The following is a 22,760-nucleotide window of genomic DNA, read 5'->3' as shown; positions in this document are numbered from 1 at the left end:
CGGTCGCCATGGCGGCGCCGCGGGGGCCGCCGGGAGCTGGGCGGGGGGAAGTTGGTGGCCGTTAATGGCAGTTAACCGCTGCCACCTCCCTCAGGTGCTTGCCGGCGGCATGAGCAGCGGCGGCGAGGAGGAGGAGGAGGAGGAAGAGGAAGGGGCAGGGGCGGCGGCGGCCCCGTCCCCCTGCGGCCGGGCGGGCCATAGGTAACCGCGCGTCTGGGCCCCGGCCCGGCGGGGAGGAGGCTGCGGGGTGCGGGCTTTATTTTCCCGTGGCTTTATTACACCCCCTTCTGCAGACCTCACATGTCTGCTTGCCCTCGGGACCTCCTGTGCTCCGCAGGGGGATAAATAGGCACAAAGGCACGTGCTGTCTTTAAAAGAAGCGTGAGGAGCTGGCAGTGCCTGGGTCGTTCTGAGATGTGACCTTCCCGGTGGGAAACGGGTAGCTCTGCCTGCACCTCTTGGGGCAACTGAGCTAAAAGTGCCGGTGGGGCAAGGGAAGGACCACACTGAACCTTTCTGGCAAGCATTTCCCGAAAGAAGTGCTCAAAGTCCAAGAAAAATGTTCAAATGTACTCACAAGTCTCAGAGTAGAAAGGCTATTAGCCTGGTCATGGTCCCTCCTGTCTTTCTGCCCCTTCCCAGTCACTAATGTTGTGCACGTACCTCGAAGCTCTGTAGCACTTGGGTCAAACTGCTTGAGATCTTTGAGGTCTTTGCAGCTTGAGATGCTAGTTGAAACAGCTCTCGGTTTTGGGGCCTGTTGCTACACTATTCACTGGCAGCTGTAAAATGCAACTGAGGAAGACCTCTGTTAGGGCTTGAGTTGGAACAGCCTCATTAAATTCTGTGGGCACAATATAAATTTCACTCATACATACCCCGCATCTGAATAATGCTGCTGTATTGTAATAAGTGTCTACCAAACATTCACGTAGTAGTTTCCGTGTGTAACTGCCAAGATCTCAAAGGTATAATAATAAAAAACACTTCTTACACAGACTCTACCGCCCCCCCCGAACGCACTTTCTCAGAGTCTTCTTGCTGTTGTTGTCTTCTTAATTTGCCAGAGGCAGAGGTTTAATGTGGGAAATTTAATATTCGTAGAAGCTGAAAACAAGGCCTTGTGAAAGGATGTTAGGCATTTTTGTGCTTTCAGTATAGATCAGTATTGTGTCTGATGGTGGGACTTCAGTGAATGTATGGTAAATAATAATCACAGTGTTTTGTTAATCAGGCTTCCGTTTTAACACCAAACACATTTGATTTAGGATACTTATTTAAATACATACGCACACTTGAGAATGTGGTACTTCAAGAAGTCTCATTTTAATTACTCTGATGAAGGTCATAGCTGTGAATATGCTAGCATTTCAGAAAGGAGTCCCATGAAATTTAAGTTTTGTGTGGCTCAAAACACAACCAGTGTGCCACAGAGAGTGGGACTGGTGGCCAGGATGTGCATTGGGAAGGATGGGGTTCCAGTCCTTGCTGTGGTGCAACCTGAGAGCTTTGGGCAGAGAACTGCAGGAGAGGGAACACACTTCTCCTACCAATTCTACATCTTTGGCATGTGTTTTCCTCTGTTTAAACTCCATTTTCTGTTATTTCTGACTTGCACTTAACAAGGGTCTTGTTCATTACTCTGAATATTTTTTTTGAAAAGTTAACAATCTGGACTTTTTAATTATTGATCTAAGAAAACACATAGTGAATAATGTTTTTCTGAATTGATTCCTTCCGTCAGTGCTTTTTCCCAGGTTAGCCTAGTATGTCAGCGTTATTTTGGTACAAAGTACCACAATGCAAATTGTGCTGAGCAAAGGAATGTGTTCAGGAAGTATCCCTGCCCAAAACATCAAGTCTGGACAGAGTTGCATCGGTTTGCTGAATTTGAATGCATAATACCTTTATCCTTATCTTTAATAAACTCTCAGAGAGTTATTTTCTAACGAAATGCATTATTATGCATTCTTAAGTTGTATCCCTTATATCTGCCTGTTTAAAAACTGCCTCTGTTAAATTTTTGGTCTTCCTGCTTTTGCATCCAAGACCTAGGGTGCAGCAGGTGTTGGACAATGCCGTGCTTGGGGGTGCTTGGTCTGTGCTGCTTTTCTCCACTTGGTGTCTGCGTGTGGCCTGTCATTTCCATCGCGCTACTATGCCTCTGTGGCAACACAGTATAAAGAGGGTTGCAGGCTGATTCTGTGCAGGGAACATGACCCTCTTTAAGGGTTAGTTTCAACAAGAAGCAGTTTCCCTGGAATTCCACAACATGACCAGTGAGCGGTCATGTAGGCACATGCATGTGGATAACAAAAACGGAGAACAGTAGGACAAAACTCCTTCACATTGCCCCCACGTGATTGCTATCACAGAAATATATTCTAAAGATTACTGGGACAAAATATTTTGCATTATTGCTGCTTCTTGTGAATATGTATTACTTCCCTGTTAATAAAAATATGTTATGCTTAAAAGATCCATTTCAGGAGCATTAACATAATATGCTTGTTTGGATGGCTCTTTCAGAGCTTGCATTAAGCAAGCAGAATTACTCACTGTAGTAAAGTGTGTAGGTAGGTGTTTTCAGAGTACATGCGTTCCTATAAAATACTAATGTGAAGTCTAATTTCATTGTTTTGTTGTTATGAAAAAAAAATTCTGTAGGATAGAGGAAAGCTTATAAAGAAATCTACTGGCATGTTATCAGTTTTTGTTGACTTAGAGCCCAATATAATTTCTTTCTTAGGAGGGAGTACACGTACAGAATATTATAAAAGATATTTCTGGCCCAAGGCTAGGATGGCTGCATTATTCATGAGTAAAGAAGTTATGAGTGAGTTATGCAAGGTGTCCTACTAAAAGTCTAACTTTGTATAATATCATCAAGTATTATGTGCAAGCCATAGTTCTTGTGTATCTTTCCTATGAATGTGTTTTAAGAAGGAAAATTGTAACCGTTAGAATGATTGGATTCTCAATGCTGAGGTTGCTTAATAACATTAATCCAATTCCATAGGACTTGAAAGAAGAAAAAATAATCTTGATTATCCTTTCCTTGTGCTAAAGGCCCCTTGATACTTTGAGCCTCTCAGTGACCAAAGATTGGATGTTAATGTAAAATCTCTGATTTCCTTTGGTCTCTGTATGTGAGAAGGAAGGTGACACTTTAATGTTTCTGGTGTTAGTTTTTCTTTAGCTTATAAAAGGTAATGCTTGAATCTGTTTCACAGTTTGGAACAGGAACTAAAAAAATCACTAGCAAGTTATAATTTAGTAAGTAGAATGTAATTGGGATGGTCAGAAATACAAAATAAATGCTGTTTATCCATTCTGGAGATTACTAGACAAGTAGAAAAAATAATTTTGTTGTCACGATACAAAGAAATGTCATTTTGGGGGGGGCAGCAGCACTGGTTAACTTTTCAATGAAACATATTACAGATAATATTCTTTTACATTTCTTATTTTTAACTCAGGAAGGCTGCTGAAGACTCAGAAATAACAGAAGGAAAAAAACAGTCTCCTTTGAAAGACAGTCTTTCACCGTGGGAAGAATGGTTCATTGGGAAAGAGAAGGAACTACGTGCCCGCTTACAGGCGAGAGCTGCAGAGGTGAATACATCTGATTAGCTTGACATCAAGTCTAATAGAAAATAGCAAGCACCAAATACAGGAATTCTTTTACTTTTGGTTGTGGAAAAACAAGTCAATTTTGTCCATTATTTTAGGGTTGTTATCTCTCCATAATGTTTGGCAATGCTTACGTGATTCATGCACTGCATATTCTCGTTTGCTAAACATTGCACATCATTGGTGGTGCTCTATAATGTTTTTCTTATTCTACTGTCAGGTAATGGTTCAAGTTTAAAAGAGTAAAACATTTCTGTAATTGGTACCTTCATTTTCATCACGGGTATATACGCATGCATGTAGGTAGTAAAACACGACAGGGTGTGTGCTGGGCGTAAGCATGCCAAAATGCTTGGTTAGATATGAGGCACAGTGTTATTACGTGCTTGGTGTGTAATTACACAACTGTTTGGTGTCATTTTCCAGGTTGTGCTTCTCTGTTTTTCCTGCCTGCCTTCCATTTTTTGCCTCCTTGCAAACAAACAGTTCCTGAATACTGGGGTTAGGGCAGAATTAAGTGAGCGCACTATATCTTTTCTTGATTAATGTATGGGTAGTTGCAGTTGATTAAATGATACTATTGTTTACAATCAAGTTGGAAATATTGGGTAGCGGTTAGAATAATTACATCAAAGTTCGATCATTTTTCACTTTAGTTACTGATTTGCCATTTGACCTTGAGCAATATCCTAACCTTTCTATGATTTCCTTTATGTGTAAAGTGAAAGTAACATAAATATATTTTTATGTGGGTTACCTTGTGCTGTTATTAAACACCTACCACTGGAAGGTTATAGAACAGTGTTTTAGAGGTCAGCATAACACCAAAATAATTTGTTAATCTTGAGGAATATTTTCTTATCTGTTAGTGTTCACCACACATTTCATGCTTTCCCGTTTAGATTCCAGTTCGGTAGTTGTCTCTCTTTGTAGTACTACATATTGAGATCCCATTAACTGAATGGATGTTTAAAAGAAGGGGTGATTTACTATGTTGAATTGTTTCCAAAGCCCAGCTAAAAATACATATTTCCAGTTCATTTTCTAAAATATTATATATTTCCATTGGTTGTATTTCATAATGTTTCGGTGTTGGCTGTCATCCATCTTTTCCAAAATCTTAGTGAAGGAAAATTTTCTAAATCTAATACTTACATTGTTTTAACCGCAGCACTATTGACGGTACTGAGCGCGTTTGTATAGGTGGCCGTGACATATTAAAGTTGTCTACTTTTTCTTTAATTAGCAAATGAATATACAGCTTGAGAAGATGAAGCAAAAACAAGAATGTGAAAGAAGGAAAAGGCTAGCTGAAGAGAAGCACAAGGAATGGATGCAAAAAAAAAGAGAAGAGGTAAAATACTCTTTGTCTGCAAGAGTTCCAGCATATGCCATGCTTAAGTAAACCTATGTAAAATTTACTTAGACTGTTTGGACAGCCATGTTTTTAGTTTGCTGAAAGAATGACTGTTTTAATTGAAAATTGCAAAACCACACGAACACAGTTAAACGTTCTCCCAAGACTGATTTCTTTTTTTTCCCATGAGGTATAAAGAGATTTGTTTTCTGAGTAGTCAGATAACTGACAATTGGCTTGCATCTTGTGCAGTAGACTTCTGCTAATGATAGCTGGGATTCTGGTCTAGGGTATACCCTAGTCTTTCTGACTTCCTAGGTTCAATGTCCAAGCATATTGGGTGAAGCGTACAACTTAACTGCAATGTTTTGTACACCAAGTGGAGCCAGAAAAGGGGTTTAGTTAAGTACCATTGTGGACAGGCAAATAGTACAGTAGAGTTTAGAGGGATAATTGAGGTGTGGGGCCAGATTCAGGAAATTCTCAGTAGACCACAGCTAGCAGTTGGGAGTTCCTTCATGCAAAAAGTCATTTCTGAGTGGGATCAAGAAATCTTTTTCAGTTCTCTAGAGAGGATGCCCACATCCAGTGTCAGAAGCAGACAGAATCCCGATCTCTACAGGGCAATATACAGCTCTGTGTGCCACAAACAGTGTGTGCACTGAGTGGCAACAATGGAAAAGCTTGAGAGATTTGGTCTTGTTCAGCCCCTGGTAATTCATGGACATATTTGTTCACTGTCTTATGGTCTGTAGCAATACCAGTTACTTACTGTTTCGTACTTCTGTTTCTCAATAAAATCAGATGAAAATTGATTAAAAATAACACAATAGCACTACATGGGCTAGATATCCAGGCCTAATACATTTGTCTCTCCACCTTCAGGTTCAGTCTAGAGCCACTAAAATAACCTGTGTTCGGATCTAACCTATTTTCTTGTAGCCTCATTGCTGACTGGCTGACTAGCATAAATCTGCACCAGAACAATCCTGCTTCAGATGTTTAATATAATGTAGAAATGATCTGTCCTTATTGAAGTACACAGCAAAAAGTAAAGGATGTATTATTCAGCAAGAACAATGCAATTTTCCTCTTCTAAAACACAAATTACAGCTGTCTGTAACTATTCATTGGCTTGAACAAGTTTGGGTTGCCTGTTAAAATTTTTCACTTCAGAGTTCAAAACAGTCAAAATTCTCTCTGAGTCTGTCTATCTTAGTCAACTCCTGTAAATCTCTAGCTATTTGGGTCCTCCTTGAAATTTTGTGGGTTTACTGATGAACTTCTTCCTTTCTGTTGTCCATGGGAGTAGGAGATCTTTTTGATGGCACATCAGCCCAGGGGACAGTGGGGAAAAAAAAACAAAAAAAAAACATATTTGTGTCTGGACTTGTACATGTTATGTTTTGGAAGAATAAGGTCATCCTTAGGCCATGTCCCAAGCACTTACCAAAAGTAATCTGATTTTCATTTAAATCAGATGATTCATTGGCTAGTCTTTTCTGTAAACTGCACTCAAATCAAGAACAAACTGAACTTAAAGGCTTAGCTGTCTTGAGAATATTAACATGTGTGTTACATAGTCCTCACCACTTCAGGTTTCCGCAAGATTACGTGGGGATCTGAACACAGACTGAAGGATAAGCATGTCAATTCAGTGGCTAAGAATGCGTTTAAAATTGCATGAAGATTTCATGTGAAGTTTAAGGTTGGATTCATGAATACTTGCTATGATTTTCTTGAGGAATGCATGTGTGTATTGTATTTGGGAAAGCTCTCTTTATTTCCTTCTACAGGCATGAAAAAGTGCTCCTTCCTGAGGGCAAAATTCACAGTATTCTTCACTGAGTTAAGCATTAAGCACTCATCCTTTTCATATCTTCCTGATTCTCATCCTTGTGTGTAAATTGCAGAAAACGCTTTATTCTACAGGAGGCAGTCCTTTCAGGGATGTTACCTTTATGATCTCTGCAAACCTATAATCCTTCCCCATTGCTGAATACTATACAGAGGAAGGAAGTACAGGATGGTTGAACATACATGAAACTTTTTCCTTCATGTTGAGCACAAAATCTTTGGGCAGCTGCAGGATACTGCTGGAAAAGTCTGTGTACTGTGAATGTGAGGGATGTTTATGCCAGAATTAGAATAACTGTATTTGCATAGAAGCATTCTGTTCTTTTTCTGTCTATCAAGTCGGATTTCTTGCATTTTGTTTTGTGGCGAAGTAAGTTGTGATCTGACAGACTTTTCAGGTCGTGTCAGGCTAGGAAGCAACACTCGAGGATCAATTTCATCTACTGGTAGTTGCTGTTTTTTTTTTTGTTGTTTTGTTTAGTTTGTTTAATATCTATTTAAAAACTTGTGATGTGAAGTTTTCATACGCTTCCAGTCATTTTGCATAAATTATTTTTGAAAATAAAGTGTCATCAGCATTTAATAAACTTCTATGTAAATAGCTTTTGTGATTTTAAAGGATGAAAGTGAACTAGAACTGATATTTTGAAATATGAACTATCAAAGAACATCTTAAGCTGTGAAATATGTATGCAAATATAACAAAATTTTGCAATTTACCAGGAAGTAAAAGCTTAATAAAATAAGCTGTCAGGTGCTATCCTGGTTCTACTAATGCCTTTTCAGTTTTCATTAAGATACTACATCTCTGGTGGACAAAAATAGTCTTACATTCTCTGTCTCCTAAGGTTGAGTCATTTGTGGGCAGACAGTAAATTGTCTGTCTGACTTGTTCTGTTTTAGCTGTAATAGAGCTCTATCTTGTAACAAGTCAGAGGAATACTGGTCAAAATATTTTAACTCTAAAAGTATCTCCAGACATAGTTTTGAATCCAGAAGAAAATTTGAATGAAACCAACAGGATTTTGTACGTATTACTAAAACTTCTTTCTCTGTTACTGTTAGATTTATGGATAAAAATGAGGTGTGCATGATTATAAATGCTGGGCAAGTGAAGTTGTTCAATGTCATTTTTTCATTATTAAAGAAGCCTTATTTTGACAGGGATTTGAGTGGTATTCAGAACTAAACTTAGATCAGCAAAGCCGTTAGAGTCTGTCTTAATGTTTCTGGCATGTTAAAATGATTGCTTGATTGCTAATTGCTGTATTTAGGCTCCAGTTTGTAAGGAGCTCTGTGTAGGCAACTCATAGTTGAACTGTGAAGCTTAAAAAGAAAGAAATTGACATCCTTGATTCCCCCATCTCATCACTGATCTAAATCTTGAATAGGTATTGAAAGCTGCCTACTGTCTCATTTCTTCGGGTTAGAATTAGTGCTTGTGAAAGCTTATTTTCTCCATGTCTGTTCATTCTGGCACTTTTCGTTGTTGTATTTTTTATTGCTATTTTTGTTCTACATTCAGTAACCACACTTGGGTAAATCTGTTAACATTATGTGGAATAAAGTTGTTAAGAGGTAAAATTGACCTATATATGCATAGTTTATTTTGGATTGAAACAGTGCAGCCATGCTTACAGAGCTTGTAATTCCTTGTGCCATACATAAATTTTACTAGGTTTTGAGTACAAAGATGTATTTTTGTGAAGTAATTTAAAACTTCAGCTCATTTTAAGCTGCGATGTGGTAGGTATATATTTATGTAATTGTATTAGCTCCTAAAGCAGTTCAAATCTGTGATGATTGTACCAACAACTTGCTTATGGTCCTACTTTAAAGTCAGTCACTGCTTTTGTTGTTATATACTCCCTAGATGTGTATAAGTCTAGAACCGTAGAGAACTCACTCACCCACTTTTTACAACAATAGGAAAGCTGTTTTTCCTCTGTCATTTTCAATTTTATCAGTACAATCTTGAAAGCCTGTAAATGTCCTTCTAATCGTTCTTTATTATCTCACAGTCCTTGAAGGAAATTACCTCATTTCACTGATTGATCACATTCTTCCAGTTTCTTTGAAAATATGCGATTCTTCTGTTTAAATTCAAGAATTTTAAAAGTGGAAGTAATCAGGACTGAAGTTGTACTTTTAAAATATATAAAAGTAAACCTTTGAAAATCTCTACAACAGCAGACTCGGTATTGGACAGATTTTGAAGATCCATTTATATGTCGCTCTTTCTTGTCTGTGTTGTCTACGTTGCTTTTTGTAGCTAAATGTTTTTGCAAAAGCTGGGTGTATTTCATGTTACTATGTCATTTAATGTGCTGATATGATGTGTAAGCACTAAATCCAAGCAGCTTGTGGAAACATTCTGAGCTAATACTCAGCACTCTGTTTTCCTGTACTAGTGACAAACAGAAAGATAAAAGTTCTCAGAGGGCCCTTTCCTAGTGGAATGAAGCTAACGGCTTTTTTTTTTTTTAAGAGGTAAAGAATTGCTAGAACTTGTAATTAAAAAAATAAAAATTGAGACCCTTGAAGTCTGTCAGTTCATGTTTATATGCTGACTGACTCCCTGTAGACAATGAACAGATCAGTTAACTTCAATCATTGTTTACCACCACTGAGTAAGGTTAAAAAAGCAAGCCTGTATCTTTGAATCATTGGGACTGGGAGACCCACACATGTGATACATTTTTAAAATCTCCTCTCCGTAACAGCATCTTTGTAACTTGTATCTTGTCAAATGCGTTCTTGCTTGACAAATAAGAGCTATAGTTTTGTGACTGTAGGTGATGCTTAAATGATTTGCAGACTTGGGTAAATAACAGTTTAAGGAGGAAGATAAAAAGTACTGCTTTAATGTCTTCAAAATATTTGGGATTTCCATCTGTGATTCCTTCCAAGGGTTTTTTCTTTCTTATCTGAATTTTGATGGATGAACATGTAATTACAAAACTGACTTAGTATAAAATGAGCAACAAAAATGTCATGAGTGAGGTCATAGGTGTTCAGACCTGATCACTCATTCATGCTTTCTTTTGTAGTGTTTCCTTTGAAGATCACCACTATTCAGAATTTGTCCAAAATGGTTCAATTCCAAGTTCCTTCACAGTGTGACCAGACACTGGTTCTACTGCCTCATTACTCCCTATGTTCTACTCAGTGGAAGTTTGGAGATGCTAGTGAAAAGCTTCTCTTCTATTTTGGAAAATACGTAAGCTGCTGTCTGAAGCCAGTTTAGTGGTTTTTGTTTGTTTGTATGTTTTGTTTTGTTTCCTCTTTTCCCTTATCTGCCCTGGAATTTCTGAATTCAAAACGTATGTAGCCTTTTTCCCACAACCTCATCTTGCATGAACGAGGAGCAGTACACAGAACTCTTGAGTTTAAAAAACCTTTGTCTTCCAGACTCCCTTTCTTCCTTACTCCGTGTCCTCTTCCTGGTATTTCTGGAAAGACCTGAGGATGGTTTTAATTATAGATGTCTCACACGATGTGTTGTTATGTTATCTTCATGTAAACAGTGACACAGCCCCTGCCTCTCTGGTTTTTGATAATCTGGGTTTAAGACTTGTCCACTTGTCAAGAGTGCTGTGTTTACAAGACTATGTCAGAAGAACCCCAGTTTTATCCATGAGCTACTCTCTATTGTTTTGCTATAGAATAGAAAGCTTGTTGTTGACAGTAGGAAGGGGTTTTTTTTTTATTTCTTTTTTCTGTTTTACATAACTGTTGATCCACAGATGTGGTTCTTTGGTTCCTCTCAACAACTGTGGGATTGAACGCTTAAATTAGGTACATAATTAGCTACATTTAATTGCTGATTTACTGATTAATTGCCATCAACTCAAAGTACCAGAGGCTTTGAGAAATGCATTATGGATGCTTGAACTGTGAAACGTTTATGAAATGATATAACCATTTAGTTTTCTAGAACATTCTCATAAAAGAACCTCTAATGAATTAATGCTGATTAAAATATCAGGATTAAAAGTAAGGGATTATGACAACAGTTTTTTGATTAAGCATTTAAAAAATTAACATTGATGCAGTGCACTTCACCCTCTACATTCTATTTAATATTTTCATGTCCTGTTAAATCCACCTTTATTAACTGCAAAGTGACTTCACTCTTAGAATACCAATAGAATATAAACCTAGAAATATCTAGAGGATTTGATTAATGTATATACATAGTGTACATATAAATACTCACATTATATGTTGTTGTTGGTTAGCTCTGGTAAGTGGCTAAGCACCATGCAGCTGTTCTCTAACTTAATTCTTCTTCCCTCCACCCACTCACCCACCCTCCTAATGGCAGGATGTGGAAGAGAGTCCCCATTGTGCCGAGAGGGTGAAACTGAGAAAACTTGTGAACTGAGGTAAAGACAATTTAACAGGTAAAGCAAAAGACGCATATGCAAGCAAAACAAAATAAGGAGTTGATTCACTACTTCCCACTGTCAGGCAGACATTTAGCCATGTCCCAGAAAGCAGGGCTTCATCATGCCTAATAGGTACTTCAGAAGACAAATGCTCTAACTCCAAATGTTCTCCCCTTCCTCTTTCTTTCCCTCAGCTTTTGTTGCTGAGTATAACATCATATGGTATGGGATATCCCTTTGGTCAGCTTGGGTGAGCTGTCCTAGCTTTGTCTGCTCCCAGCTTCTTGTGGACCACCAGCCTACTTGCAGCATGAGAAACAAGAAGGCCTTAACATTGCTCAGCAATAGCTAAAACATTGGTGTGTTATCAACACTGTTTTGGTCACAAATCTAAAACGTAGGGCCATATAACCTACTATGAAGAAAATTTACTCTGTCCCAGACAAAACCAGTGCGTTTATCTAGTACACATTTGTAACGATAACAGAAATCTCAAAAGCAGAATGCTTGCATCCCAAAACAGCTGTAATTCTGAAACTCGTATTGTTAGCATCTTTGTCTTCATTCTTTAACTTACGTAAAATACGTTATGCTATACTAATGTGATATCCAGAAAAGTTGTGAGAGCACAAGGAGTAAAACTGCACACTTCGCATTGGAAAAAAAGTCTATATATACTAATACCCACATTAATTTGACTGTAGCATCTCAAATGCTTTGTGTCACTGAATAGAGAATACGGCATTGCTTTTTATTTTTTTCTTAAAACTAAATATGAGCAAAGCAGATGTTACCCTTAGAATTCTGCTGCTCAATTTTTTGTTCCTTTTTCATTTCTTTCAGTAAGCCCCCATTGCTTGCTGAGAAACAGCATTTTAAAGGAAAGAAAGGTACAGGGTGGGAAAACTCTCTGCTGTTGCTTTTTCAATGAAAAATACATGTTTTTATAACTTACTTTTCTATTGGCTGACAGTCTTTATAAGAAGGATGAAGCAGTAAGAAATATGAAAGCTAGAACCGTCATGCTATGAAATAATGAATGACAATGTTCTTAGAGCAGAATTCCCTTTCTTGGGGTACTGCATGATTTCTCCCAGAAGAGAGACTTAGATTCCAACTCTTACTCCAAAGACTTCTTGTTTAATGCATACTTTATCTCACTATTGCTAATATAGAATACAGGTTGTTCAGCAGCTTGAGCATTACTTTAGAACTGAAAAGTAATTCTCACTCCTTCTCTCTTGCTTCCATTCAATGAATATGTAATTTTTTCATTTTTTTTTTAAAGCATCAGGTCAATGTTTCTTTACACAGATCTTTTCTGTGAGCCTGTGCCAGGCCAATGCCATTGATATAATTTTAGGTTGTACCTAGATCTTATTTGTGTCAGACTTACTTTTAGATTTCTGTAGTAGAATGAACTAATTTCTCATGTTTAGTGTTAAAATGAGTTTGCGGTAGACTTGTGGAGAATAAATTGAGGGTGGCAGATGATTAAAGTAAGAGTGCTCATGTTTTGCAGCAGTTTTCACGGAGTCTGCATTATTCCGAAGACCCTTTGAGTGTTCATGGACCAAAGACAAAAAGAATTATAGAGCATTTTGGGTGAGAAGGGACCTTAAAGCCCGTCTAATTCCAATCCTCTGCCACGGCCAGGGACACTTCCCACCAGACCAGGTTGCTCAAAGCCCCATCCAACCTGGCCTTGAACACCTCCAGGGATGGGACATCCGCAGCTTCTCTGGGCAGCCTCTTCCAGTGCCTCATCACCCTCTGAGTGAAGAATTTCCTCCTTATTATCTAATCTAAATTTTCCCTCTTTCAGTTGAAAACCATTAGTCCTTGTCTGTTTGATACATTCCTTAATAAAGAGTTCTTCTCCAGCTTTCTTGTAGCCATGCCCCACCCCTCCCTCCCCCCCATTTTGGTACTGGAAGACTTCTGTTTGGTCTCCCCAGTGCCATTTCTTCTCCAGGCTGAAAAAGCCCAACTCCCTCTGCCTGTCTTCATAGGAGATGTGCTCCATCCCTTTGATCATCCTCGTGGCCTTCCTCTGGACTTGCTGTAATAGGTCCATGTCCTTGTACTGGGGTCTCCAGAGCTGAACGCAGTACTCCTGGAGGAGAACCACCTCCCTCTACCTGTTCGTCATGCTTCTTTTGATGGAGCCCAGGATATGGTTGGCTTTCTGGGGTGCAGGTGCACATTGCCAAGTCATGTTGAGCTTCTCGTCAACCAACACCCCCAAGTCCTTTTCGTCAGAGCTGCTCTCAGTCCATTGTCTGCCCAGCCTGTATTTGTGCTTGGGATTGCCCCAGTCCAGGTGCAGGACCTTACACTTGATCTTGTTGAACTTCACGAGTTTCGCACAGGCCCACCTCTCAGGGCTGTCCCTCTGGATGGCAGCCCTTCCCTTCAGCGTGTCGACTGCGGCACACAGCGTGGTGTCATCGGTAGCCTTGCTGAGGGTGCGCTCAGTCCTGCTGTCCGTGTCGCCAACAAAGTTGTTAAACAAGTGTTGGTCCCAATACTGACCCCTGTGGAACACCACTCATCACTGGTCTCCACCTGGACATTGAGCTGTAGAACTCGTGGAACTCTTTGAGTGCAACCATCCAGGCAATCCCTTACCCATGGAGTGGTCCATCCATCCAATCCAATTTAGAGACAAGGATATCATTTGGGACAGTGTCAAATGCTTTGCGCATGTCCAGGTAGATTACACCAGTTGTTCTTCCCTATCACCACAATGCTGTAACCCCATCACAGAAGGCCACCAAATTATAGAGGTTATAGAGGCATTTTTATGAGCCAGGGTTGGTGATTGAGCTGTGGAAAATTTAGCTGTGTTAAATTAAAAAGATAACAACAGTTGGCTGAATGACCCATGTTTCCGAGATTGTTAAATGTGCCTGACATTCTGGATTGCTGTGAGGATAAATGAGGAAATTTGGATGTATGTTCTGTTGTTGGTTCCTATATTCCTCTGTCAGTATAAAATTATGGTAGAATATGGAAGCTAAGATGTCAGAGCAAACAGCTCTGAAATAGAAAAATGTCCAAAAAGAAAAACGTTGTTACATTCTGCAGCGTGGGAAGTAGGAAACGATTGCTGTGAGAAGTATCTTGGACGTACAAAACAAAACACTAATTTCTGGAAATATTTCTGTTTGTAGAATCACAGAATAGTTTGGGTTGGAAGGGACCTTGAAAGATCATCTAGTTCCAACTCTCCTGTCATGACACTGCATAGAAAATGCGGAACACATAGCAGCTCTGCACTTGTCCCTCTCTTCAGCCTCTCATTTAATTGTTAATACAAAAGTACAGGAATGTATGTTTTATTGATTGTCTTCCAGTTGGATATGTTGTCTCTGTTGCAGTGCTAATTGGGGTATTTTCTGCCTGGGAAATTCTTCCTGACAGAAGGCAGATATAGTAAATAAAGTGTGATGCTTCTTCAAATTTTAAATTCCTTTGACAGTTCTCAGCATATATGTAGATGTGATTTTTCTTAGGAGGTTGATAGTTCTGCCGATGAGACATTGGTTTGGTACTGACTTGGTGAGACACGTGCTGCCCACTGAGTCACCCATCCTGCTTTGTGTGATGGCTGGATTTGTTTTGGGTGGCAGATTTCCAGGTACTGACCTAGCCCAGTCTTTATTACGTTCGTAGGCTCGATAGGATCACAGCCCAGAGCAGTGAACCTGCAGGCCAGATTTGTATCCTTTCTCCTTAATAATGTGCCTGGGTGGGGTGGTGGGAGAACAAGCCTTTCTTGCAATGAGTAATTGGATGTTTTACAATCAATACCTTAATTTATGTAATATGTGTAATCATATTTTAAAGTGCATGTAAATTTCCTAGTGGTTTAGCGAACAGATCATGTCTGTTTGCAACAAAGGATCAAAGAGAATTTTTAAAATCTGATCTGACAATACCAAGCGTAAACAAATGAAATCCATCTCCCACCCCCCCAATTGTGGAAGGGGAGTGAAGGGAGGATTGAAGAACATATACATTAATATGCACATTCCTAGCATTTTTGATAGGCTTGTATAAGGGAAAGTAATGAGGCTGGAGGGAAGCTGGCAGGGCTGGGGTGACAGGAGTTTGACATGAAGCAGGTTATTAAAGCAGCTGAGAATGTGGTGTACACTAACTGTATGAAGGAGAAGCTGTTCTGTGCTGGAGAGAAAAAGGAAGTGTTTCTAGTTTGTCTGCAGAACAATTTCTAGGCAGCTGCAACATCTGCAATTCTACAGGGAGTCTCCCAATCTTCAGGGTGTCTCATTGGAAGGAAAACTTAGCAATAGCTGTGGCTTTCATGGTAGTATGCAAGTATGCATGGCATATCATTGTTTACATAGGGCTTTATTTAACTTTGGGACAGCCTAGATTATTGCTAACCTGCTGAACTCATTTGAAGTATTGTGATTAAAGATTTGTTATCTAAGAAACTCCCCTTCCCCCGCCCTCCCCTTTTAATTACAACCTTTGGAAAGATTTTTAGCCTATTTTCTGCTTAAATATTGTCGATAGTGTATAAATCCCTTAAGTATGGAAGGGCCTCATTTTTTTAGTTTCTCCTATATTTATTTTTTTGCTTGTTATATAAGAGTCTTAGCTAAAAGCTGTTGCTTTGAAAGATCCTTACTTTTGTAATTTAATGTTACAGTATATTAAGTCCTCAAATTTTGTGTAGAGTGCTGATAAACAAAAGCTAGCAAACAACAAAAGACTTGAAATCCTTGTAAGCCTTTTTTTTTGCAAATGATTTTAACTCACTGTTTTAGCATGTATCTCTTATCTACATAATGCTTGCTGTGTGTCAGACTGTCATTGTCTCAAAATAGGAGTTGTTGAGAGATGCATGTGGGGAATATTTGGTAATGAAGGGACAGAGGAACAGCTCTCAATAAAAGAGAATAAGATGCATTATAGAAGAAGGGGGAAAAGCTTGGTTATTTGTTTTTCATGCAGATGTTACTTAGGATCTACATAACTTGCCGAAACCAGGTGATTTTTTTCTTTTTTACATATTTAAACAAAAAAGACTTTTCTTCATATTAGGAAAAATCATTTCCATTCTTTACTAGTACAGAAATGTTTCAGAATCTCCAATTTTTTTCTTTCTTTCTTTTTTTTTTTTCCCAAAATGAAGTTCTTCTTTTATTGCTCTTAGTTGTAATCAGTAATTTTATCACATGTACAGGCCTTTTCTATAAACCCCGTTGTGCAGTCATGTTATTAAGTCTTTGATTATTTTGTAGTTCTGTGGAGTTTTATGTTTCAGAGTATGCATTGAAATTGTCATGTATTCATATCTGACTGTTTTCCCTGTGCTGCAGAACACATTCAGCTGATGTTCACCAGAATTTATTAGAAGTGAAATGGAAAAAAAAAATACAAGGAGAAAATGTAGTTATGTAGCCAGGTGTTTTTTGAAATTGAGTGCAGTGTGTGCACAAGTAACTGTTTCTTGTCAGATAAGAACATACGACAAGAGTATACCATACAGGGCTCCTGTATGTACCATCGTAATGAAGAAATGTACCCCAGAGGTTACGGCAAGTACAGTCAGTAAGGCATATCTTGTAAAGGTAAAAAAAAAAAAAAAAAAACCAAAAAAAAACAACCAGTTGATGCATACTTTAGCTGCTGATGTGAACATTGTACTATTGCTTCTAGTAGTGCCAAACACAGATAGGGACACGCTAATGCAAGTAATTCTGTAATCTGGCTCCTTTAGATAAGAAGAGTGCAGTTTAACATTATGACACTTTACAAGGAAATGAATGGCAAGAGTAAGCTAAGGTTATGCTTAAAATGACTTCTTTATCAAGACAATTTCATGTAGTGTGGGTGAAGCTTCAAATATGAAAATATTATTATCCAGTACATTCTTAAAATAAAAATAGCAAACATTTTAGAGAGAAAATATATTGCTTTCATGTTATTGGCCTTGTTTTTGCACCTCATCCAGTAAGTGGCAGAAATGAGTTAGTGTTTTGCGGGGCATTATAAGCTTAACTTTTCTTCTGTATGGTGCTGCTCTATTGGATTACCGACGAGTTTTGTTGCTAAGGACAAGGACTGACCCAGCAAATGTCCACTTTAGACCAGACCAAGAGAATTGTGCTGGTCCTCAGCTCCAGTTTTATGCTTATTGTTTCTTTATGCATAACTGCATTTTCCAGAAGAAAACAGAATTTTCTGGAAGAAAAGCAGGGGAAGAAGGGAGATCTAGCTTTCTATCTTTTTGTGCTTATAAGTGAGACAGGAAGGGAAGTATATATGCCTGTTTGTTTTTTGCTTTTTTTCTTTTTTTGGTAAATGTTTTTCCTCTTTTCACTGAAGAAGATATCCAGTTTGTTTTACTTTGCAGTTGTATTTCTAGGCATTAGACATCCATACTGCCAACTGTAGTAATTCTGAGAAGGTGTAATTTCCAGCTATACTGCATGTCCTTTATATAGTCAAAATTTGTTGTAGTATGTCAAAATAGTTCAGATTCTCCTCCTTATTGGCTAGGAAGGCTTACATGAAAAAGATTTCTTGAGAAAAATATCTTTATTTGGCAGTTCTTTTCTATAGAATGGATAATGTTTTATCTTGAGTCTTCTTGCCTCTCCTCCAAGTCATGTGTACAGCTTGTCTAGTAAAGATTTTTGCCCCTATGTGTGTATCACAGGTTCTTCAGAGCTAGGTAAGCTAGGCAGCAGTAGTAGTACTGAACCAGCAGAATCCCAGGCATTTCAAAAAGGTTGCAGGAAAGGGAAGTGAGAGGTACAGTTAGTCTTCAGATGAAAATGCCTTTCTCTCCAGATCAAGAAGAGCCCTTCAGTATGGGCTTGTTAGCTTAGAGAATGGTTCCCAAAACATCGCGTGCCATTAGATTCACACACTTGAAAAGATGCAGAAGTAATGACACTTCTGTGTTTTGTATTTTAAAAATTATAAGGATAGCCATTTCATTTCACACTGTTACTTTTCACCAGCCCTAGAACGTGTTTTCTCATTTTCCATTTCAGCATATAAAAAAGAGGGTCATGTAGATGAACAGGTGAATTTCATATGCAAATAAATGAAAAAGTAGCACAAATGTAGAAAATATAATACATGAACTGGATTCTCATTTGGACTTCTTATTTTCCATATCCATTTATGCTTAAGTGTGCTGAAAATCTGAGTATCTCGGTTATTCTTAGAAGGGGATAGTTTGACTTCCACTTGGTACTGGAGTTTGCTCTAGGTTCACTGAAAAGTGGATTTCTTCATCTAAAACTAAAACATGTTTGTCAAGAATTACAACATATATTTCTTTCCCAGAAATACTGAGAAGTGTTTGAAATTTTTTAAAAGATGTTTGAAGAAACAAAACAGAATAGTAAACATAACAGCATAGGGAGTCCAGAAAGTCAATTTTTATCATGTTTTATGACAAGTTTATATGTTTAAAACTATTTTATCTGCAGCTAGTGATGAATAGGTTCTGTTTTCATAGATTGCAATAAGATTTTTTTCAAGGTTTATGATAATTTTATTTGTAATTATATAATAAACTATTCATCAAAATAATTACCCATTGAAATATATTGAAATTTTTTATTCTGTTTCTTTTATCTGTTTCATGTAGGAAAGAAGGGAAAGAGAACGAAAGCAGAGCAAAGAAATGGCAGAAAAAGCCACAAGGGAACTAGAAAAAATGCAGCTACAAGAAAAGGCTGAAGTAAAGTATAAAGAATGGTTAAAGAAGAAGAGAGCTGAAGAGTCAGAAAAGAAGAAGAGAGAGAAGGTATTTTTTATTTATTTATTTGGGTGGGTTTACCTAACACGTTAAATATATTGGTTGATTAAATTGATTGGAATTTATCGGATGGAGTGTTGTATGTTAAGAACAGTTTCAAAAGTTATATTTTTAGTGCAGTGAAGACATTGAGGTATGGCCAGCAAAGCATGATGCATATTAAACACATTTGTTAATAGTCTTTGTTGCAAAGCCAAACAAATTCACTGCAGTCATGATGTGTGATATAGGAAATGGAAATACAAACCACAGAGTATGTCTTCATTACTCAGCCGAGGCAGAAAATAAGCAGCATTTTGGGCATTTTTATTCCAGTACCGCTATTATCTTGGTCATTATACTTGCACGTATTTCAAACTAAAAAAATGTTCCCTTCTATCTGTCTGTACCAATCTGATGCTAGGAGCCCTAATTTTAGTGTTACTTCATATTTAATAATCAGCTATTTATTTTTATAGGAGCTTCATAAGACCTTTTACTTGTTGTAAGCGTCTTCGAGGTCCTAGACCAAATTATAAGAAAGCTGCATTTTCAGAAATCATGCAAAATTGTATTGGTCTTCCAAAAGAGTTTTGCAAGCTTCCCCCTGCCCCCAAATTAATATAGAGGGGGTGGTGGTGGTGAGGATGTGATTGTGTGTTTTTTCAGACTTAAAGGAAAAAAATGTGACTTTTCTATTTTCAGGAAAATGTCTTCATATATGAAAACATAATTGAAATATATTCAGCAGTCTGGGAATCTGCAAAGATTTTATTTGCCATTTTTTGTATATTGTACAGGGCTTTGTCAGTAGGCATCTTAGTTGTTTTTTTTTTATTTCACTTTCAGGAAAAAGAAAAAGAAAGGGAAGCTGAGCTGCAGGAGAAGAGAGAGAGATCAGAAAAGATCTTTCAGGAATGGCTACATAATGCTAGAAATAAACCACGCCCTGTTTTAAATGGTTATGGCTTACCACATAGGAAATCTACAGGTTTGTATTCCTGCTACACATATGTAGTGGCTTAGGTTTGTGGTTCCTTCCCTCTAATCTTTCAATGTAAAATGAAGCCTGTTTAAGAATTTCATCTAATACATAGTTTTGACACATAGGAATGAATATTCCATATGGTGTAAGTTAGAGAAGCTTTTACAGTCAGACATTAGTACGTTTTTCATAGCCATTTATTGGAGGAAAAGAATGTTACTTGAGAAGACAATAATGTTGTATACCAAATTATAATCGATTTTGATCTCATTGTGTTCCTTATCAGGCATAAGAATCACCAAAGCCAATTACTGGTTCCTGTGAAGCGTATCAGCTATGTTAGCATCCTTGTAAAGTCAATGTTTGTGTTAGAGGAGCTGTGTGCCTTCTTATTGCACCACAGTCTGTGTTTGAAACGAGGAGATTTTTGAGATGCAAAAATTAACAGAAGCCTGGCAGAAGTCCTGTCTGAAAAAGAAGACACTGAATCATCCTCTGTTCTTAGCTACTGTTTGCTTTCCATTTAGCGTTGCAATTGTATCACACCTTCTTGGGTCTGTGGTCCTATTCTTGTTTTACTTTTAAAGGGAAGTGTTAAAGAGAATACTGCTGATAGTTGGTATGGAGTTTTGAGAGCCTCACTTGATTTTTGTCTTTTCTTTTTGCAATCCCATGTGGTACAAAGGCTGAAGAGCAGTAAGAAATACTATTGCACATTACATTTGAGTGCTTAATTAAATTTCCTTTAAAAACAAACACAAGAAAAATCTATGCTTTCATCTTTCTTTTTGTGTAGAATTAAAATCATTGTTATTTGAATTTATAACAGAAAATATTCCAGGACCTAAATCCCAGACTTTGAATGCTTAAGGAAATGTATGTAGCAGATGAACAACCAGTTGCTCTTGTGCTCACATCTTTTTATAGGTGGTGATACGCTTTGCTTTCATGGTTTGTTTTGGAACCTCATTAGTTCCTGACAGCTGCAATCATTTGTTAAATTGATGAAAAAAAAAGTAAAATCCATACTCAATTGTGTTCACACAACACAATACATTATAGACTTTGTTTTACCCAACAACCTAATAGTGCACTGGAATTTCACTACAGACAAGCGTGACTGATAGAGCAATATGTTCTGTCTGTTACATTTTAGGCTTTCTGATACTGCTTTACAGGCCCCTAGGTTAATAACTGCAGGTAATTAATGTAATTATGGAAAACCAACATATTTTTCTCCTCAGTAAAATGAAAAATAGTAGTTCAGCAAACATGGAAAAATATGTGAATTTTACATACCTGGTGACAGGAAGTAATATTTATAACTGCTTTGAAATAATACAAAGTAGCCAATTTTTTTACATTCACATCTTTTAAGTATACAAAAGACTGAGCATTCTGAATGTTGCATAGAATTTGACCTGTGGGTTTGTTGTTGTTTTTTTTTTTTTTTTTAAACACAGATGAGAAATATGCCAGTAAAAGAAAGGTGGAAGATTTATCTCTTTGAATCATTTGAATTACGTGATGTACCTTTTAAGATGCGGTTGTGTCTTTGTTAGTCAAGATAATTTTTATAACTGCTGGCATTATAAAGCTTGTAGTGTAAATATTCCTTTTTAGTTATATATATTTTCTAAATGTTTTAGGGCGCCCTGATGGAAATTCATATCCAACTCCAGCATATTGCAACCCCATTCCGTGGAAACCAGTACATGTACCTCCTCCAAAGGAAGACAATGTTCTTACCATGAAGAATAGTAAGAGACCTGTATCTTGTCAATCACATAAGTCTTCATCTGTAGTAATTTATAAGCCCAAGAACAACCTTCATGTTGGCTCCTTGCATAGAAAGCAGTTATAGTATGGAAAGCAAAATCATTCTTACGAGCTTGAGTAAACTGGGGCATAAATATCAAGTTACATGTACAAATGTGTTCATGTTTTTTTGAGAACCTGTTTTGTATTTATAGGTAACTGACCAATAACCTTGTTATTCAGTGGCTCTTACATGTTGATTTTTTTTAAGAAGTCATATTTAGCTAATTATAATGGGATTGTACCTCAATACCAATAAAATATACAGGATTGTTGGTTGCTTTCTTCATTTTTTGTTGTTGAAAGAGTTCTTCTGTGCATATGGTTGTGTTTCCAGTATTATTGGATTATTTTAAAGATGGTGGTTATAACAGACTTTAAAACAATTCTTGGCTTAATGGGGGAGAAACTCGAGGCCTGTCTGCAGCTGCAGGGCTATGATGGCTTTGGGATTACAGAGACGTAGTCGGATGTCTTACATCGATGGAACACTGCAGTGGATGGATACAGGCTCTTTAGGAAGGAAAGTCTGGAACAGTACAAGGAGGAGAGCACAGCAGCAATGCATGAAGTTTTACCTGAGGACTGATGATTAGCCAGATGAGACCTTATGAGTTTGCATTAAAGGGCGACCAAGGTGAGCAATGCTGCAATGGGCATCTCCTGCAGACCACCTGATCAGGAAGAAGGTCTGTGAGACACTTCTCAAGACAGCTGGAAGAAGCCTTATACTTGCAGGCCCTTGTCTTACAGGGAGACTTGAATGACCCTGAAATCTGCTGGAAGGGCGAGAAAGCAGAGTACAGCAGTCAAGGGAGTTTCTGGAGTGCATTGATAACTTCTTGACCTTCCTGACACAGCTGGTAGAGGACCTGACAAGCGGAGGTGCTTCTAGAAGAGTCTAGGTTGCAAGGGATCACCTGAGAT

The 22,760-nt window shown here is 37.9% G+C and overlaps 1 protein-coding gene across 1 annotated transcript; it reads left to right on the top strand.

Moving 5' to 3' along the window:
* The first annotated feature begins 5 nt into the window (after positions 1-5).
* On the top strand, positions 6-22,122 carry CCDC34 (coiled-coil domain containing 34). Its single transcript, XM_040557395.1, has 6 exons — positions 6-201; positions 3,480-3,615; positions 4,880-4,987; positions 18,881-19,039; positions 19,880-20,021; positions 21,665-22,122. Exons 1-6 carry the CDS (start codon positions 65-67, stop codon positions 21,877-21,879), a joined length of 897 nt encoding a protein of 298 aa, XP_040413329.1. The 5' UTR covers positions 6-64; the 3' UTR covers positions 21,880-22,122.
* The last annotated feature ends 638 nt before the right edge of the window (positions 22,123-22,760 follow it).

Source organism: Cygnus olor, chromosome 5, assembly GCF_009769625.2.
Source record: "Cygnus olor isolate bCygOlo1 chromosome 5, bCygOlo1.pri.v2, whole genome shotgun sequence".
Lineage (NCBI taxonomy): Eukaryota > Metazoa > Chordata > Aves > Anseriformes > Anatidae > Cygnus > Cygnus olor.
The sequence above is the reverse complement of the archived record's forward strand: the minus strand, read 5'-3'. Positions and strand labels throughout refer to the sequence as shown.